General features: G+C 40.1%; 1 protein-coding gene across 1 annotated transcript in view; it reads left to right on the top strand.

Annotated features, from left to right (window-relative positions):
- The window catches only part of abcb7 (ATP-binding cassette, sub-family B (MDR/TAP), member 7), a 29399-nt gene extending 9576 nt beyond the window's left edge, over positions 1-19823 (top strand). The window contains exons 5-16 of the mRNA XM_044127708.1: positions 697-829; positions 3067-3335; positions 5150-5238; positions 5416-5503; positions 8033-8207; positions 9135-9292; positions 11448-11611; positions 12658-12787; positions 13491-13662; positions 16692-16795; positions 17843-17950; positions 19173-19823. Coding sequence (XP_043983643.1) covers positions 697-829; positions 3067-3335; positions 5150-5238; positions 5416-5503; positions 8033-8207; positions 9135-9292; positions 11448-11611; positions 12658-12787; positions 13491-13662; positions 16692-16795; positions 17843-17950; positions 19173-19397 — 1815 coding nt within the window. The 3' untranslated portion in view covers positions 19398-19823. The remainder of the gene's footprint in view (positions 1-696; positions 830-3066; positions 3336-5149; positions 5239-5415; positions 5504-8032; positions 8208-9134; positions 9293-11447; positions 11612-12657; positions 12788-13490; positions 13663-16691; positions 16796-17842; positions 17951-19172) is intronic.
- The last annotated feature ends 311 nt before the right edge of the window (positions 19824-20134 follow it).

Consider the following 20134-nt stretch of genomic DNA (forward strand, 5'->3'; position numbering starts at 1 on the left):
ATAGAAACATGGATGAGCAAATTTGGTGTGGAAGAACTTTATTGACCTACAGATTGACCTGATAGTGCACCCTTGGGATGAATCAGGACAGAAACCAGCCAGAGGTCCTTATCCAACATCACTGTCTGACCTCACAAATGCACCTCTGGAACAATGATCAATAATTCCCATAAATACACTCCACATTGTGGAAAGCCTTCATAGTAGAGCTGCTGGAACAACATCCTAATAAGCCACATGGACTTAGAAAGGAATGGTTGTCAAGTTTATTTGTGTATGAGTGAGTATTTTTGGCAACATAGCATAGCTCAATGACATTTTGATGTCCAGACTTCTCTGGGAAGTGTTTGTGTGACAAGATTGATTGACCTTTAGCTTCATTGATGAATTCATCATCAAATTATAGCAGATGTTATCTCAAAGCACTTTTCAAGATAGGAGATACAATTCTTATGAAATTGTTTGGGTCCATATTGGGTTCAACTCAATAACTTTAATGAATCCAGTTAATTCCAGTACCATGCAATTATGCAGACTTAGATTGAAGTTCAATACAACCCCAGCTGCATTACAGAACAATCAAAGTGGATTGGTCTTATGATGCCGGGTGGTTGTAAGTTGTCTCCCTAAGAAACTTATGTTGAACATTTTAAAATTTTTTCCCCCTTCTCACCTCCTATTTCTCTTCCCTCCCAGTTGACCAATGTGATCGTGCCCTTCATGTTTAAGTATGCAGTGGACGAGCTTAACCAGATGTCGGGGCACATGCTGAACCTGAATGACGCGCCAAGCACAGTGGCTACCATGGCAACGGCCATGATGATTGGCTGTAAGTCCAAGACTCGTATTACGCTGCCAGGTGTTGTGCTCATCCGAGGAGACTGCAGGATTCTGTTGTGTACATGCTGACCTTTCCAACAGCATTCACATGAATGCTGCTATGCGACCTCTTCTGCATGTTATTAACTTTATTAGCTATTTTCTGCATTTGACTTTGTGTCTATTTATAACTCCCTCATCCATATGATGGGCTTAAAGGGCTTTCAGATGTAAATAGAAGATAATGCACTTTTTAAAGGAGAGGTTAATAAATCTCATGTTCTTTTGATATTTTTAGCTTCAGATCTTAAGGTTTTCTAGGCAAGAAATTATGACCTCAACAAACAGTATCATTGATCTCAACTTTGATTATTTTTATACCAATGTACCTTAAGCAGCCTTTTCTTTTGATTAGTACACTTAAAGTACTTTGCAAAAATATTCACACCCTTTGCACTCTACTTATAGCTAAAAATTTATTTTATCGCCATGTTACAGATCACAGATCATTAAGCACATTATTTTGGGGTGGAAGATAAATTATATGCGATACTGATATCTGAGAAGTGTGTACAAAGCATGGATTTGACTTAATGTCCACATTATGTAGTCGGACCTTTATGCCATTAAAAGTATACATCATGTTTGAACATCAAGAGTCGTTAGACTGTCCAGATGGCAAAATGTATTAATGGTGTACTGAGTGTTAATGCACGGCACTTAAAATGATCTATTCTACCAAACATTAAATCTGAACAGTCCTTTGTGATGTTGCACACATTAATATTGCAATTGTGATTTGATATAATGTGCAGCTCTCGTTTGATGCTAACATTACTCATGGCATTATGTCAACAATGACTTGGTTTTTGCTACTTTTCAATTAACACACATATTGGAGGAGCTCTGGCTTAATATTTGTCCTTTGAGTAGACAGAATCTCTGCAGCTCCTCCAGAGTTATCACATTCCTCTTGGCTGCTTGTCAGATTAACGCTCTATTCCTGGCTGACAAGAATAGAGTCATGCCTTGGTATGTTTGCAGTATTACAGGTTTACCCGATGAAGTCGTTATGTAAATTTGAAAAACTGTTTATTGCACTTTATTTTATTTAAGGATATTGGAATAAATATATCCAAAGACCATTCTTTTTAAGATTTATTGAAAAAAAAAGTGCTTTTTGTTAGTCTGTCTCATACAAGCTCAACAAAATTCCTTGAGGTTTGACAGAAATGCGAAAGTTATGAAAACTTTATAAGATGCTGTGTTGCCCATTTAAGAGGAACGTGGGGAACCTTCTAAATAAGAGAAATCGTTGTTTTTGTTCCTTCTTTTGGACACTCTGGGCTCTGGATTTGAAGCCTGCAGTGACTGGTGTAATTTTGCTGTCAAGGTTGCACAGTGCTCGTCCTACCTTGTCAGATGTGGACACATTGTTCATTAGTTGAGCATTCCTATTTAACGCCACATTACAGCCCCGTGAAGACCAACAGACAGAGAGATTATCACTCTGACTTGGTCTCAACAAACTGCTCGTGTGTTCGCACAGCTTAGAGGCAGCACACAAACTTATCAATTTGAGACAGTCATTGTAGCACAGTTATATGTGTTTTGTGAGATCAAATAATTACCTTAATTTTTAAGTTGTTAATTTTATTTAACTGAGCTAGTTTAGATTAATTATGTTCAGTATAAAATTAGGCATTAATTAAAACAGTGTAAAGAAGGCTGCCTCCCTTGCATCCACCCTCATCCTTTAGAGAAAGTGTTGGGATTAATCCTGGTAATTGAAAACTTTCCGTGACATTCTCTTTAAGTCCGCCTCCCTCTTCTTGTATTCTGATCACACATGTGACCTGCTCACACAATATTTCTGAGCACGCTCAGATATCCTCCCTGTCTCCAGTCTGTAGTGTATTGAGGCTTTACAGAGCGTCATAGTATGTAATTACTGGTGGGAGGCTGTTGCTGGAGCACTGCAGCGCTTACAGGCCAGAGATGATTTGAAAGATAGGTCCCTCCACCTCCACTCATACTTCCTTTCTGCAGTCAAAAGGCCTGAAAATCTCATCTGCTTCCGGATATAGTAATTTATTTTGGGGTGTTTACGTTTAAAATCACATTTTTGTCTTATTTCAGAACCATTATGTGTGCTTTAGATCACTGTCACACACAATTTCAGTACTGTTTAAATATTCCTGCTTTTCACAGCAGGTGTCTTAAAACTCCCCATCTCTGCTTTTCCAGATGGCGTCTCTCGGGCTTGTGCAGCCTTCTTTAACGAGCTGAGGAACATGGTCTTCGGCAAAGTGGCCCAAAGCTCCATCCGACGCATCGCTAAGAACGTCTTTCTGCACCTGCACAACCTGGACCTGGGGTTCCACCTCAGCCGCCAGACGGGGGCGCTGTCAAAGGCCATCGACCGCGGCACGAGGGGTATCTCCTTCGTCCTCAGCGCTCTCGTCTTCAACCTAGGACCTACAGTCTTTGAGATGGGCCTGGTCAGTGGTATTTTGGTGAGTGTTTGGATTTGACACAATGACTACAGAGTTTACCTTTGCTTGGAATACTCTTTTTTTTTCCTGAAAGATAAAACTACACATTTCTTTGTAAATGGAGTCCTGCACTGAAAGTGTTCGCCAACCACAGAGCATTTTTAGTAATAATGGACCAGTGGGAGGTTCTGAACCGTGAGTCAAGTTGAACTGTTTCACTATTCTGATCCCAAAGTTTTATGCAAAAAGCAATATCATTATTTTTATATACGATGCTTATTATTGGCACTGCTGCAGAAATAATACAACGTGTTGATAATGACAATTAATAGAATGTTTTGGGAGTTTTTTGATACATTGATTTGAACAATAATGTCGAATGGGCACCAACCAAATTCATACTCCTATGTAGTAGTTTTCAAATGTTTAATTTTCAAAATATATAGAGAAAACTAGGTTGGCTGTCAGACTATTTACTAGGTTAGAAGCAAGCTGTGTGCAATTATCAGTTTTAGTTTTAAAACGGCATAACCTTAAAAGTATTTGATGGCACTCCTTCAGTTTTCTTACATTGACTGTCTGTGTTTATACATGTGCGTATCACAGAATTTTTGTTTTTGTAAGCATGATGAGTGATTAGATACAACAATGTGTTTTCTGATCACTTTATTTTATGTTTATTTAAAAAAAGTTACTGTTTTAAGAACAAAAAATATTTACCATTGTCAGAGTCGACACGACCAAAGTTATCTCTCGCTGTATGGATGAAGAGGATTTAGTAACGCAAATATTACTGCTCACTGTCGTGCAGCTGGCTGAAACAGAGCCACAAAATGTTTCCTGTGATACATTGGAAATAGGCTTTAGAAGCATTTTTAGACTAATACATGTTGATTTCTTTGTAAATCATAGCATGATACGTTGAATTATTATTTTTTGAGTCTGTAGCCTACTTTAGGTAAGTAAGTTTTATACAAGCATTATTCTTATTTTTATTAATTCTTCAGGTTTAACGATAATTGGTCAACAGAAGACATTCATTTCTTGCGTAGGGTTCAGCAGGCTTAAAGCTTTTTGCACATAATGACTAAATTGATCATTTGAAAAGATAATTTTCTATTTCTTTATAAGGTTTGTCTGAATTTAAATGCCTGACGGTCTTGATTACTAAACTTAATTTCCACTTCTTTGTATAAAATGTGTGTTTTACATTTTAAAAATCATTTTAGACCATGACTCACAAAGCTAGAATATGCTAAATAAATTCTGGTTTAGTTGTTTTGAACTTCCAAAAAATAAAAAAATCCCCCGAATGGATACCCGAAGAATGTCAGGTCCATCATTTTGGATATTTCTGGGTGTCATGGCGTCAGGAGGTTTGTTCCACCTTGCTCTCTGTGCCGTTCAGCTCTTCGCCTCTCAGGGCCTCGCATCACCTTGACAATCTTCGCAGCTGATTGTCTGCAAATTATTTTCGGAGATGTTGTCTCATTTACATTGCAAATGGAATTCAATTTTTTTTTTTTGGAAATGTGGTCCATTAGTGTCACTGATGAATCCCAAAGTTTGGAGCAGCTTCCCATTCAAGCCAAAATAAACTGTTCTATGATTTCATCCTGTTGCTGAAGGAAAACTACCAGACTATTTGTAATTTTTATATTGCCCAAATTGTAAGTATTAATGCGATTACTTCCTGTAGTTTTCAAGACCCTCGTAAAACCTTGAGTGATACTAGCATTGGGTCACTGAGCATGGTGTGGGTTTTGGGGATTTTATTCCAAAAATGTTGAATTACTGCACATAAAGATGGCCTGTCTTGCTCTTCTTTTCCACAGTATTACAAGTGTGGCGGACAGTTTGCAGCAGTGGCCTTGGGCACCTTGTCAGCGTATACTATTTTCACAATTCTTGTTACTCAGTGGAGGTAGGAAGATTTCTGTGACTTTTCTGTCTGTCTGTAGGTTAGGATTGTTATTCCCTGACAAGCTCTGTAAATATCTCAGTGGCTCCATGTGCTACCAGTAAAAAATAAAAGTCACCTACTGGCTGCAGCGTAATAATGAAAGCTCTCAGATCACCATGCATGTGTGTCGGCACATAGGACTCGTTTCCGCATTGAGATGAACAAAGCAGACAATGAAGCAGGAAATGCAGCTATTGACTCGCTGCTTAACTACGAGACTGTGAAGGTAAGTTACCACGCCTACATCCATCTGTTTGCTCTTCTTGGCCTTGTGTCTCCTGACTTTTTTCTTGATTTTTTTTTTTTTAAACACTGATGATCAATCAAATAATTTGTTAAATTATCTTCAAGTTTAACCTGTTTTGACTCAACTGTAACTTTTTATTTTGTTCTTCTGTTAAAGTTCCTCCTAATTCCAGCTTAAAATGATCCGTTTTATTTTAGCTCTTGTCGATCCAGCCACAACAAATCTACAGAGCTTTTCTGGACTCTATGAAATGTTTTCCCTGGTCTAGACAGTGATACAAAAAATGTTGTAGGTTACTGTTTTGGCACAGCCGTCTGCTATTTCAGGCTGTTTTTATCCAGAAATGTCAGCGTGGTGCTCAGCGACTGGTGATGTGTTAACGTTGTTTTACAGCTTTTGCTCTTATTGTCTGTGTCAGATAGTTATCTTCATTCTACATCAGCGTTAGTTTTTAATGGTCTTGTCTAAAAATAGTTTCTTATAGTTGGACTTGCTTTGTGGACTATGTCCAGTGTGGTTTTTGTAAGGCTTTGATCTGTCAGTACTGATATTATACAACTCTAATTTCTCTTTTAGAACATCAGTGTAAGAAAATATTGTGTTCCTGCCCTGGGAGGACATAAATCAGGGACATAGATAATGTGATGCAGCTGTATCACATTATACAGCTGCATATAATGCAGTAAAACTGTTTTAGTTTTATTTTTAAAGCAAAATTAAGATGGGCAGCTTGGTGACTCAGTGGTAGAATAGACACAACATGAAGTTGTAGTCCTTAACCCAGCTGTCCTAGGTCTGATTCCCAGGCTCAGACCTTTTATCACATGTAAAAGGTCTGACCTCTGGGCTGCACTTCTTACTGTTCAGCTGCTAACAACTAAAAACACCTAAATTGATTTATTGTGCTGACGCTTAAATCCGTGATGGATGTATGAACTCAAAAGAATCTGAAGTCTTGCTCTCTCTCACCTCCGCACAGCCTGGTTAAAAAAATAATCTCCTTTTTAAATAGCAACTTGTGTCTCACCGACAGTTGAAATTAGCTATCTTCTTCCGTCAGAAACAGCCTCCCCATCAAAGAGTGTTTTTGTCAGCGTGAACTCCTGGTTTCGGTTCTGACGGGCTGGTCGCTGGTCAGGCCCGATTTTCAGCTGGACCGATCAGCAAATTGTTGATCAGTTGGCCAGATCACCAATTGATTTCTCAGTTCCTCGCTAGCTTGAAGAGCTTTCAAGAAAGCTTATCTGGAGGAGTTACAGAATGAAAAATAAATACTGATTACTAAGCTAATAATATTCAGTGAACTCAGGTTCAAATATCTGAGTTCAAATTTTTCTCTTATTTTTTCAATAAAATTTAAAGCAGCACACAGTGTTTTACTAGACAGTTTTGAGCACTGCAGTGGCCGTTCCAAATATATTTTGTTGGTGTTATTTTCCTTGCTGTGTAATTTTGTCCTGTTTTCCTTAACATCTTGTTCTGTGTTATTTTGTGTCATCTGTGTCAATGCGGCCAGATTTAGCATCACTCTGAGCTGTGAGTGTGCATATGTAATTAGATCTCCACCCACTCAGAAATTCATTCCACTTCCACAAAGGGCTGTACGAGAACCTGAACGCAGCGCCTGTCTTCCATGTGCTACTTTCTGATTTTCCTCTCCGATTTCACTGCATTTTCTTATATGCAAATCCGCAGGAACTCTGTAGCTGTGCAGCCTCACTGCCGTTAGCTACAGGAGCAAATCGCCCACTAAACTGGAGCTGGAAAACAATGGAGCAAACTAAACAAACAGCAGTTCTGCAACAATATTTAGTAATTGGCAGCAGAGTTGTGGACTGTTATTTTTTATTTATTTATTTTATGTGTGAAATGTAAAAGTGTGTTTGTGGCTGATGCACGAGCCATTCTCTCTTAATGATATTAATCATAATTATGTAGGATAACACTTATGACGGCATTATGTGCCCTGTTGTTAATGTAGCATCTGTGGAAGCTGCTACACATGAAAATACAAAGAAAAAATTTTCCAGTGATGAACGCTCGGCTGTAATTCTTGTTCAGAAGTGATGATTAGGCTTCGCTGTCTAATATGTGTAACTGTTGTTCTGTGCCACAGTCGTTCTGCTCTGTCACAGTTTCAGATCTGCTGCCAGTTCAGCAAAGCAGGCTTTGGATTCTTTTCCATCGCCTTCATGTCCTTTAAAATCTGTTGGGAGCAGATGAAGACACAGACATGAAAAAGTGCTTTAGAGCCCAACTGAGACACAGTCTCCGCTCGGAGCGGTCACTGAGAACAAATGCAGCCTTGAGGCAGACTACAGCTAAAGTGTGTGTCTGCCTGACACTGCTCTCCATGCTTCCCTAACCTTTCACCCCAACCATATTTGTGTCTCCCCCTCTTTTCCCTGCAAACTTGCACTTCCCTTCGTTCCTTTTGCGAATTTGTTCGTCTCCCTGGCCTCTGCTCCCGTCTCTCCTCGCTCCTCATGTTTGTCGTCTCCCCTGCAGTACTTTAATAACGAGAAGTATGAAGCGGAAAGGTATGATGAATTCCTGAAGATCTATGAGTCATCCTCTTTAAAAACCACGTCGACGCTCGCCATGCTCAACTTTGGCCAGAGTGCAATCTTCAGCGTTGGTCTCACTGCAATCATGTTGTTGGCAAGCAAAGGCATTTCAGCAGGTGAGTAATTTAAAAGCTCATAATGATTATGTGAATATGTGGGTTTAATTTGGGACATTGATGCTGAACTATCTTAATTTAAGGCCATCCTTGAATTTACTGGAATAGTAAATAGAAAAGCAGAAAAAAAGAATCTGAACTAAATTTGAACTCTGTTTGCTGCAGTTTCCATAAAATAAAATCTTTCAATATGAATGCTTGAAGAGAAAACTTAAAACAAAATCAGACAGATGAAACCGTCAAATAAAACCAACAATGAACTCCATTATAGAAACTAAATGAGAACAAAGCACAGCATGCATGAAAAAGTGGCATGAATAGGAAATAAAATGGCCTTGATGCAGAAAATGAAATCACAGGGTGAGGAGCTGCTCAGTCGGCTTTCACTGCAACTTGAAAGAGAAAGTGATGGCAATTTTTATTTGTTTTTGTCTTGCTTTGAAAGATGGATGCAATGATAGAGCTATTCAAAAGTAATGCAAATCTATCATTTTCTCTCATTTTATCTTGTTTCTACCACAAACTTCTGTTTAATTTTATCCCTGATTCTGTCTGCTTTGTTCTTCTTAAGATGCTGTTTGTTCACTAATGTTCTCTAGCAAATCTGTGAGGCCTTCAGAGAACAGCTGGATTTATACTGTGATTAAAACAGACACGTGTGGCATATATTTATTAAACTGGTGAATTCTGAAGGAGATTGGTTACACTTGACTTTCTTTAAGGCTATCAGACTAAAGTGGGTTGATTACAAGTGAATGCTTTTGTTTTTACATCACAAGTATACACAGCCTTGGGTTAGTGTATCACATAAAATTTTAATAAAATACATCACAGTTTGCAGTTATAAAATGACAAAAAGCTGAAGGAGTATGAATAGTCTTGCAAAGCACTGTGAAGACTGTGAGCTGCTCTGTTGCCATCGTCTAGGTACCATGACCGTAGGAGACCTGGTGATGGTGAACGGCCTGCTCTTCCAGCTCTCTCTTCCCCTCAACTTCCTGGGCACAGTGTACAGAGAGACCAGGCAGGCTCTCATCGATATGAACACTCTGTTCACCCTGCTCAGCATCGACACAAAGATCAAGGTAACGTGTCAGCTTGACACAAACTTTCTGCCTTTAAAACAGAGATTTCTTTGTGTTCATATGCTGGTATGCTCTAATAGAGGAGAACAGAAAAGATGAATTTGTGCACAGCAGCAAGCGAGCTAAGAGTTTGGACTGAAATTAAAGAGCAAAGAAAAATACAAAAGCCTCTTTGCAAGACCCTATTTTTCTTTACCACAGTAACACAGAGAGCAGTACCTACAATTTAGTCCTGGACTGAAAGAGTTTTCATAATTGCTTGACTTAGATTATCTATCCACAAGATGTGTGCATAAAAAAATGATGGGTTGCAGTCAAACAAGCTAATTACGTGCTTGGTGCGACTCGAAGGCTGCTTCATCTTTACCACCTGTAGTGCCTGACATTACTGGCTGCACTGGTGGCATCTGGCACTGGTAGGGAAAGAGCTCGGCGGGAATGTGACTGAATCTTTATTAAACTGGACTGTATGCTGAAATTAACTGTAACTGCAAAGCTCATTTATATTTTAGAAAAATAGTGTTGCATGCTGGGATGTTATGTAAAATTGAGGTTTTTTTTAGATTTACGTAATATTATATCCAAAACCTACCTCAAATGTTGCCTTGAATCTTTCATGCATGTTTGAGAATATCTGGGATCTTCTGTGGCAGCTTTTCCAGGGTGCCTAAAGGCTCCCTATAGCTGACCCCTAGCCTTCCCCTCTCAGCTCCTTCAGACTAGTGGCAGCAGCAATTGGCAAACATGTGGTGGAACTGCGTATCTGCTGAGCTCATTGTATAAACCATTCGCAGTCCAACGCTCCTAAGAATGGTGATGCTTGTTTCTGTTCTGGAGGTCAGGGGTACCTTGTGTCATGTACTCCTGGAAATACTTTAAAGGATTTGAAATCCTTTGCCTAAGTCTTAAAATACTTCCTCGTTTAGGAGAATAATTCCAAACATTTGAAGAAATAAACACAGCAATAATCCCACAGAAACAAAAGACCATCTTCCTGGACTCTGGATAATCCAAGGATTTTGTGCAAAAATAAATGGTCAAAGGTCACCCTCTCTGTATGCTTCAACCTTGTGAAACTACATGGGAGAAAAGACTTTGCTGTCTGTGCAAAGGATTGTTAGCAGTAGTGCCAATAATTGCTCCACCAGTGATTTAGAATAAAACAACCCTATTCAGTATGTGTTGAATAATTGCACTCAAATTAAAGTTGTTTTTTTTTTTATTTCATTTATTTAATGTGGCATAGTTTCATTGCAATAAAAGTTGAATTCATTTCAATGTTTCTCTACATCTTTACCAGAGGTGCCAATAAGTGTAAATGTATAGCATTGTATTTTTTCTCTCCAGCTATCAGTTTTATTGTGTTGGAAATGTTGCTGCATTTCTCCCTTTTTTTTTTTTTTTTTTTAAACACATGACAGCCCATCCTGCGTCATAAGAGTGCACTTAAGTGCAAATGTGTGTCTGCCGCCCGACAATAAGAAGGCCATTCCCATCTCCAGCCTGTAATTACAGTGCTAGACATGAATCTGTCCAGTTATTTTTCCACTCATCAGTAATATTCCTCTCCATTGTGATTCCTTGTGGAATGGTGCTGCCCTGCAGGCCATTTTCGTATGAATGCTTTTTTTTTTTTTTTTTAAATGTGGAACACATTGTCCCATTATGCAGATGTAAAATTATTTAAAAGTACCCCCCCTCACTTGAAACTGCACCACACAATCCAAAAACAGAATAATAATAATTGTGGCTTTTCTCCATGTTGGCGAGTGTGGAATAATGTGCGTTCTAAAGCTCTCCGGGTTATTTACATGAATTGAGAGAGGCAGATTGTGGGTGATAATGTTTCTTGTAGGTTTTACAGAAAATGCTTTCACTCTCAGGCAAAGGACCAAGTTTTATTCACTGCTGACCTTGGCCACATCTCTGAGCTCAGTATGAAGCTAAAGTTTATTATTGATCCTTGAGCAGAGTAAAATGAAGGGCAGAGTGAAGATTCTGAGGGCTTTTTGTAATAACAGCTTACAAATGCGCTGAATGTCTCTGCATTCTGCCTCTTTAGAAGATGCTGTTGCATCACACCAGGCCTTGACTCACGCTTCTCTCCTTCTCCCATTCTTCTTTTGTCTGCCAACCCTCCGCTGGTTTGCTGTAGGAGAAGGATCTCGCCCCACCGTTAATCGTCACAACACAGGACGCCACAATCCGCTTCGAGGACGTCTATTTCGAATACCTCGAGGGTCAGAAGGTTTTAAACGGGGTGTCCTTTGAGGTGCCCGCTGGGAAGAAGGTGGCTATAGTTGGTGGCAGCGGGTCTGGGTAGGTTCCGGCTTGAAAAGTAAATTGACTGAAACCTTTAGCGTTGTCATGTCGAGATGCACCAAACAGCCACATCCTGGATGATACCAGTTTCTGGTTCTGATTGAAGTTAACTCGCCAACCTATTTTAACTTTGTTTTTCTCAGGACTGTAAGATGTGAAAGAGACCAATGTGTTGCAGGTCCGTTGATTGAAGCCGTAGATTAAGTATTTGCATAATTATATTGATTTTTACTACTGTAAAAATGTTTATATATTTAAAAATATCTAAACATCGTTAAATGTTTTAGATATCATAATTAGTTTGAGAGAGACAACCTGAGTAAATACAAAATGCAGTTTTCCATTGATGATTTCATTTATTAATGGAAAATGGGCATCCAAAACCACCTTGTTCAATATTAAATTACGATTAAATCAAGAACTAACTGCTTTCATGTTTTTTGGACAACTGTCAAAAAGCATCACACCGTCCAAAAAAATGTTGAAATGCTTCATTTCTTAGCCATTTGGAGGTGGAGGTGAAGGTGCACTTTAGTTCATTGTCCTGCTCTACAACCTAAATACAGGAAATTTTACAACAAGATTTTCTGCTATAAAGTAGAATTCATAGTTCCTTCATTTACTGCATGTCGTCCAGAATATTATACCCATCATCATGGATGTTTTTACAACATGCAAGATTGGCCTCTGTGTTGTGTTTGGTCTCCGGTGGCTCAAATATTCTGTATTTGCTGCTGTATGTCCCCCGATTAACTTGATTTCAATCATTTTTTTTTTTTAAATGTTGCACTAAAGTTTGTACTTTGATTGTTGCGTTTATAGAACAAACAGGGAGGAGTTCTTATTTTTGGTATATTGTTTGAATAGTAAGAAGGAAGTCATGTATTTGACCTGCTGATTACCTCAGGTTGGTTGATTGGTGCATCTCTAGTGTCGCCACTCCTCCAAAGACTGAAAGGATAGTCAATAAACCCCGAGGGGGTGTGGCTGTCTGATTTTTTTCAGACGAGGCAATAACATAGATTTTTCTCGTCTGTCTGCAGGAAGAGCACCATTGTGCGGCTGCTGTTCCGTTTCTATGAGCCCCACCAGGGTAACATCTACATCGCGGGGCAGAATATCCGAGAAGTCAGCCTGGACAGCTTGAGGAAGGCTTTAGGAGTCGTACCTCAGGTTTGACAAACACCAACACAATAAAGCACCAAAACAATGTGTTTATAGCATCACTGTCCTACCAAGTTATATACATCTAGAGTTCTTTTTAAATGACATTGATTTGTAGTTTATTCCTACAATGTTTGGAAAAGAATGAAATTTGCTTTTATAATTTGCCTTATACGTATGGATAAAAGAAAATGGATTAGAATTTTTTTTTTTTATTGTTGCTTAAAAGATAAGATCAGAATTTCGTAATTATAATGCTTCTTACATTATTTCTTAAAGTTACCCTCTTGTCCTTTACCAAATGCATATGATAAAACCAAACTTGTTAATTATCCTTAAATGAAAATGAGATGCAATATATTTCATACAGAAGGTTTTAAAACATTTTCAATGGGAAATCTATAGGATCCCTGTTAATATCATTGTCCATAAATGGTCGATGTAATATAAAAACAATTTTGGGGAATTATACACGACGATGATTAGCATCGAGTAATGTTGGAGTAATTGTTAGCAATGATCATTTTTGCTTTGCGAGCACCGAGGATGAGCTGAACAGATGGTGCGTGAACATATTTTTGTCATTTGCTCTGCTCCTCTTCCTCTGCGCCCCAATCCTGTTGTTTGTATCTGCCATCCTCTGTTTCTCTCTCTGCTGCCATGAAAATATCCTCTGAAGCCTCATTTTGTTCCCTGACTTTATTATCATCAGGATGCCGTTCTGTTCCACAACACCATCTTCTACAACCTGCAGTACGGCAACATAAATGCCACAGCGGAGGAGGTGTACCAAGTGGCACGTTTAGCAGGCCTCCATGATGCTATCCTCAGGATGCCCCATGGCTATGACACCCAGGTTGGAGAGCGGGGCCTCAAGCTGTCAGGTCTGCTCCACATTTATGTCTACTCATTGTATGTGGTCCCCTGGATACGAACCAGAGCTGTGTGTTTTGTCTCGCTCCCCTGATTGCAGTCTTAACTAAAGAATTTAAAAGCTCAGCTGTCATCCAGTTAATTAGCTACTAATAGCTTATGTTCTGTTGATAAAGCTCAGAAAAGGCTTGGAAACAAAACCCAGGCTGTTGTGGGTTTGATGAGATTTTCAATAATGAGATATGAGACAGCTATTGTTTAAAGTCAAGTTTTGACTTTAAACAATACTAGATATCAGTATCAGATATCAGACATCACAAACACTGAGCTTTTTTATACATTTTCTTAAAAATTGAAGAGATTTGTTTTTCTGATTTGAAACATTTTAATCACTTATTTATTCTTTGAAGAAGAGTAACAAAATATATATTATTACTATAACTCAGGCTCCTTGTGTGTTCCTAATGAAACCCTCCCTGACATTTCAGTTCCTCTGTATTTTTTGTATATTTTATGGTTGTACTTTTGGGTGCATAAAGTTTTGGCAGTGCAAGCTAAACAGTCCAACAAGGCTGCTGAAGTATCACCAAAATATGGCAAAGCTTTTACGGTATTTTAGTTTTGTTTTTTTGTTAATCTGGCCTCATGTCCTCCTCCTGCTTGCATTTCTACGTTTGCTATGCTAACATTAGCATGTTAACTCTGTTTTGATATGACTTGTTGATAATTTCGCTCATAAAAGACGTCAGTAGAGTTAGTGAATGTTTTGTTAACAAACCTTGCAGAAAATGATGTTCTGCTTTAGAAACTTAGGGTTTTGTCTTGAGCATTGTAAAATTGAATGACAAATGTTTCAGCAACGTTTTGGGTACTTTGCGTTAATCATCAGTATATTGGAGGACAAAACAGAAAGGAAAATGTGGCAGACATTACAATTTTTTACTTTGAACATGAGTGCAAAGAGTGAAAAATACTTTGTTGGCAGAAATCCAGATTTGCTGGATTGGCAAATTAATATGCAACGCTATGATACAATTCTGCAAGCTGTTCTCAAATAAATACATGACCATTGTTAATTAAACTTAAAATTACCTAAATCTGCTCATTCCATGAACCTGCCATGCTGTGCTCCCTAAAGACCTTCCCTCCTGCTAAAAACAAAACAAACCAGCTTCTCATTATATCACAAATAGTGACGAACAATGTTAGGACATCTGTCTGTGGGCTGAATCTCCTGGGAAACAAGGTCATCCAGGAAGACAATAAGCCGACACACTCGAGCCGTTCCTCCATCTCTAAAAGCCAAGGTTCACACCTTCATGCATGTTCACAGATGTCTTCTGTTTTTCCACTGAGCAAATGACAAACGAACATAAGTTGGTTCTTTTTATATATTTGTCATGAGGATGTGGAAATTAGGAAAAGTTTTGCAGTATTCCTCTCATGACTGTGTGTGTGTAGCTTTAAGCATAAAAAAAAAAATCATTTCTCAGAGCTAAATGTTTTCCAAAATTGCAATTTTGTCAGACCTTGATCTGCAGTTCTGGACAAAGAAAGGCTGTTAAAGTGTTTGAGCACATAAATCACCTAACTGTTTTTATAGCAAAATAATTTAATTAAAAGTTAAATGGACTTGAATTCAAATAGATAAATAGAATCTTATAAATACAGAGCTTTCCTCTTGTCAGATACAGCAAAGGTGCTTCTTGATAACACTGAGCCTCCTCCATGTTTCCCAGCAGATATTGTTTCCTTTTCTTTCCGTTGACATAGAGGGGGTGCGACTGGCTGAAAAGCTTCAGTTTTGTGGGTGGGTTGCATGATTTTTATGTTGCAGTATTAAGGCCTTTTTGCCCTGCAGGGCCTGACCCTGTTGTTTTCCGGTTCTGGTGGTGTTTGCATTGAGCAGAGGGCCGCCTCGAAGGTGGGTGGGGATCAACACATCAAGGAAATTCTTGTTGAAGCCAATTACAAAAGTTCCGCAGGCATACGCGAGACATTTGGATTTAATTAAATAACTTTTCAGCGAACTTAACTTTTTTTTTTTTCTTTTTTTTTCAATGAGTAGTGTTAATTTTGTTGGCGTGAGTCACTGATAACTGGCACCAGATCTTGGAACAGTTTTAGTGAGCTACACCTGCTTGTTTTGAGTTTAAGTAATAATAATAAAAAAAAAAATACATCCTGCTTCTAAAAATAATTTGTATTTTCTGATGAAACATTTTGAAATGGCAGCGATGTCGTTTTTAAGCAGTTGCTTAGAAATGTTTCCCCTCGGATACACAAACGGCTAACTTGTCAAAATAACTTTTCTCTCTGTAGAGAAACGGCTACAAACTGCATCAAAGTTTCAGTTTAATCACTTCCACCATCGCTGCGCTGTCATTCATTTCTTCATTTTAAGGCCATAAGTGTGTTAAAGTGCAGACTGCCTGTAAGTTGTCCTAATTCGATCAACACGAGACTCTGTGCTTTCGGGTTCTTAGTGTCACTCACTTAGCCCACGTAAACAAGACTGTGAACCGTTTCTGTCTTCGACGCGCAATTACCAGCAGCATGTGGAGTGAGTGAGAGAAAGGACAAAATAAAGACATGACTAAGTTCTCATTAATTTCACTGCTGCTGGATGTGACAGCTGCCAGCGAGCAAAGAGAGGAGGGGTTGTGGATCAGGAAGGGTCCAGCGTGCGTCGCGGTGCTCGCCGCTCTCCACCGCCAGCCATGTTTACACTCGCTGAAAGCCGCTTTCTTTCAAGAGGCCACACGCCGCTCGCATGTAATAAAGGCCGAGTCAGACACAGTGGGAGAAATCTTTGAGCCCTGCTGACTTTTTTTTTTTTTTTCCTCACAATTAAATGAAAGTCTGTTTTTTTCCACACTCAAAGCCTGCAGCATTGCTATTGTGTGAGCAGTGGCCCCCTCGGTTTGTGGCAATAATGAAGAGACGAGCCAAACAGCAACTTGTTGCCTGTCTCTTTGCGTATGTCAAACACCACAGCTCTCTCCACCTCTTATTAATAACGTCTCTTTGTCTATTTCAGGCGGGGAGAAGCAACGCGTCGCCATCGCCCGCGCCATCCTCAAGAACCCGCCCATCCTCCTGTACGACGAAGCGACTTCGTCCCTGGACTCCATCACAGAAGAGGTCGGTCCTGCCGCAGAGACAAACACCGGCATGCATGCATAATAACAGTTCACACTGTCTGCATGCACATTTAGCAGAACAAACACCCACTCAGTCACCTGCTGTAGGTACACAATAATTCAGCTCCGTCCTGCGTCACATACCTGCTGTGACACACACCCCACACCCTCCCACACACACACACACAGGCACACGCAGCACCCCAAAGCATTCCTCTCCCCGCCACCTGCCTCTGTTTCTCCCACTTAATCTCCAGCTCAGCTTAAACCACACAGTCTTTGTAAATGTTACATCTAATGAGAAAGTTCAGCACGATCTTTCTGAACTTGTGCAGAAAAAAAAAACAAAAGCAAAAAAAAAATGAGTTGGGCAGCAAACGTGGCTGTTAATTGAGTTTTTTCTTTTTTTTTTTCTTTTTTTTTTTACTGTTGCCTCTCATAACAAAGATGTTTTTAGATTATCATGCACACAGTGGAAAGAAAAGCAAATGAAGGTGGATGTTGCTGAGCAACATTGTATTGACTTTGAGTGTCTCTGTCGAATCAAGGTGTGGGAATATGTTTCATATATATTCTGTCATTCATGCTCTTTTTCACACCACAGTTATTGCAAACTGTTTTCCTTTGGATTAGGAGATGCTATTGTAAGGCTTAGGATGTTAAACAGAGCCCTGCTGACGTATTCACTTCCTTTGAACTTTTTCACATTTTCTCACATTAAAACAACAATCTCCAATGTGTTTTGATGGGATTTTATCGGACAGACCAACGCCAAAGAGTGTATGGTTGACACGTGGAAAGAAAATTGGATGTTTTCTTTTCAAAACATCCAAATTTCTTTGGTGTGGAGGGAAATGATAAATGCTTTAAGAAGCTGAAAATTAAAACATAGCACCAATCTCAGATTTTTCTTTGGGTACAGTTTGTAAATTGTGGATCCTTTTCCCTCCACATCACAATTATGTACTCTATATTATGTCGATTTATCACACGAAGTTGCAAGAAAATAAACTGCTGCAGACTTCGATCATTTTCTTTGTGCTTCCAGAACATCCTGAGTTCAACGAAGGAGATAGTAAAGGACCGGACGTCGCTGTTCATCGCCCACCGGCTGTCCACGATCGTAGATGCAGATCAGATTCTGGTCCTCAATCAGGTGAGCTCTCGCCTGCGTGTCTTCAGCGTGGCTGCATACCTTCACTCATTAACATTCTCATTCAGAACATTGGTGTGATGGAAAAGCAAATCATATCATGGGTGACTTTCTGAGCCCAAACATCCTCAGTGTTAATTGCCAGTCCAATTAGTTACATTTGCATTGAAGAGAAGGACGATGACCTGCACTCTGCATAACCTTCAGCGCTCCGCATCTGCCAGCAATGAGCATATAGCCCGCCGCGCCGGTTTTGGCACTCATTTATTTCCCACCGTTACCTTTTCCTCATTGTACGTGATAAAAACCTGCCTCATTTAACTTTTCTCATTAACTTCAACAACAACAGGACGACTGTCTGCAGAAGAGAATGTATTATTTTCTCCATAAGGGCTCATTAAAGCAGTCTGACTCGACTGGCTGTTTTGGTCAGATGGCTCGTGTTGTTTGTCTCCGTGTCTAATAATGTATGGGCCATCTTCCCAGACACTGATGAGGCCTTGTTCAGGGCTATACATGGCTCCTCAGATGGCTCCTCTGACAACCGCGATTGTTCTAAACTGTGGCAGAAGTGAATCTCTCTTTCTGCATCCAGGCAAGCGGAAACAAGCGCCGCCGTGCGCGGCTGTAAAACACAAAAGAGACCAGGAGTGAAGTCGGTTATTATCTAGAAAGTAAGAGTTAATATTAGAAGCGATGCAGGTGAGCTGACATTTTCCACCAGTGCTTGAGCGGGAGGATAAAATGAGAGGAGACTTCTTTGAACTGCTTGTCTCGTTCCGTGTTCCCGGAGTCAGATGGCGGGGATCAGAGGGTTGTGACGAGGAGGCACGTCTGCGTGTGATGTCGCCACAGTGTTTGCTAGTGTCACCAGCAGAGGACTGCCTGGGGTGCTCATTAAAATAACGAGCAGGGTACAGTCACATGCTCGTCCTGGGTGTGCTAAAGACACTGCCAACACCTCTGCCTGCTCAGCCGAGGTGGGGGAAGGGGATGCCCTCGTTTGTGTGCGGCTGCGTGGGAGGGGAAGCGTTTGTCGTTTTCGTCCACGAGTTTGTGGGGGGGGGGGTTTGTTTTTTTTTCTTTTCTTTTGCAAGAACGCAACAGTTGTTGGGGAGGCGTCGCGGACTCTTAGCGGCGCGGTCACGATGCAACCGCCGACTGTGTCCGTGCTCGTGGCCCCTTTATTTTAATCTGAGCTTTCGCTCCTCTCTTGTGTTTCCAGGGCAAAGTGGCAGAGCAAGGCAGCCACCAGACCCTCCTCGCCACCCCAGGCAGCTTATACGCAGAACTGTGGAACGCTCAGAACAGCAAATTCCTGAACAGTGGCGCCGGCAAGAACTCAGCCGAGCCTCCGGCCGAGCGGCTGTCCCAGAAGGAGGAGGAGAGAAAGAAGCTGCAGGAGGAGATCCTGAACAGCGTGAAGGGCTGTGGGAACTGCTCCTGCTGAGAGAAGCCTCCACCGCCATGTTCCCTCGATCCTCACAGACGGCCTCCGCTGGAATTCTCGATCTGGAGATGGGCCGCTTCTCCATCTCTTCTCCTCTTTCAACTAGAGGCCGCCGCACGCCAAAATGGAGGTGGAGCACAACAGGGAGCAAGTGTGTTTAGCTCTGGCTTGTGGCCAGATTTCAAGCTTTCATGCCAGCTTTCTGAGCTGAAGCAAAGCGTAAGAGACTCCGTGTATCAAATACGTGTGTTGGAGACATCTGTTCTCCAACATGGCCGTCTCCTTCTCCTCATTTTGGACATCTGGTTTAGTGACACCTTTCATTTGCACTGGAAACATGAAATCATTTGCATATGCCTTGACGTTGACAGAATTTGTATGGATTTAGTTTTTTTTTTTATTATTCATAAAAAGGAACCAACCCTAGAGTTTGCGTTTTAATTATTATTTTTTTTTCAAAGTGTGTACATATCCCAGTTCATGCTGCAGTTAAAATCCTGAACTACGAGACAGATTGAACACTATTACATGGAGGAGACGCTCCTCTTATGTTCATCAATACTGCTTGAAGCACAACTTTATTTCCAATCTCTATCCAGAATCTTAAAAATCTGCTTATAAAGAGATATTGTAAAGAGATGAGTCATTCAGAATTTTTTCATTAATAAATCTTACACCTATAATAAGAGGGAAGAGCTCTAAATGTTTCTCACCATTTCTTTCATCTCATAACAAAA

Source organism: Gambusia affinis, linkage group LG09 (assembly GCF_019740435.1).
Source record: "Gambusia affinis linkage group LG09, SWU_Gaff_1.0, whole genome shotgun sequence".
Taxonomy (NCBI): Eukaryota; Metazoa; Chordata; class Actinopteri; order Cyprinodontiformes; family Poeciliidae; genus Gambusia; species Gambusia affinis.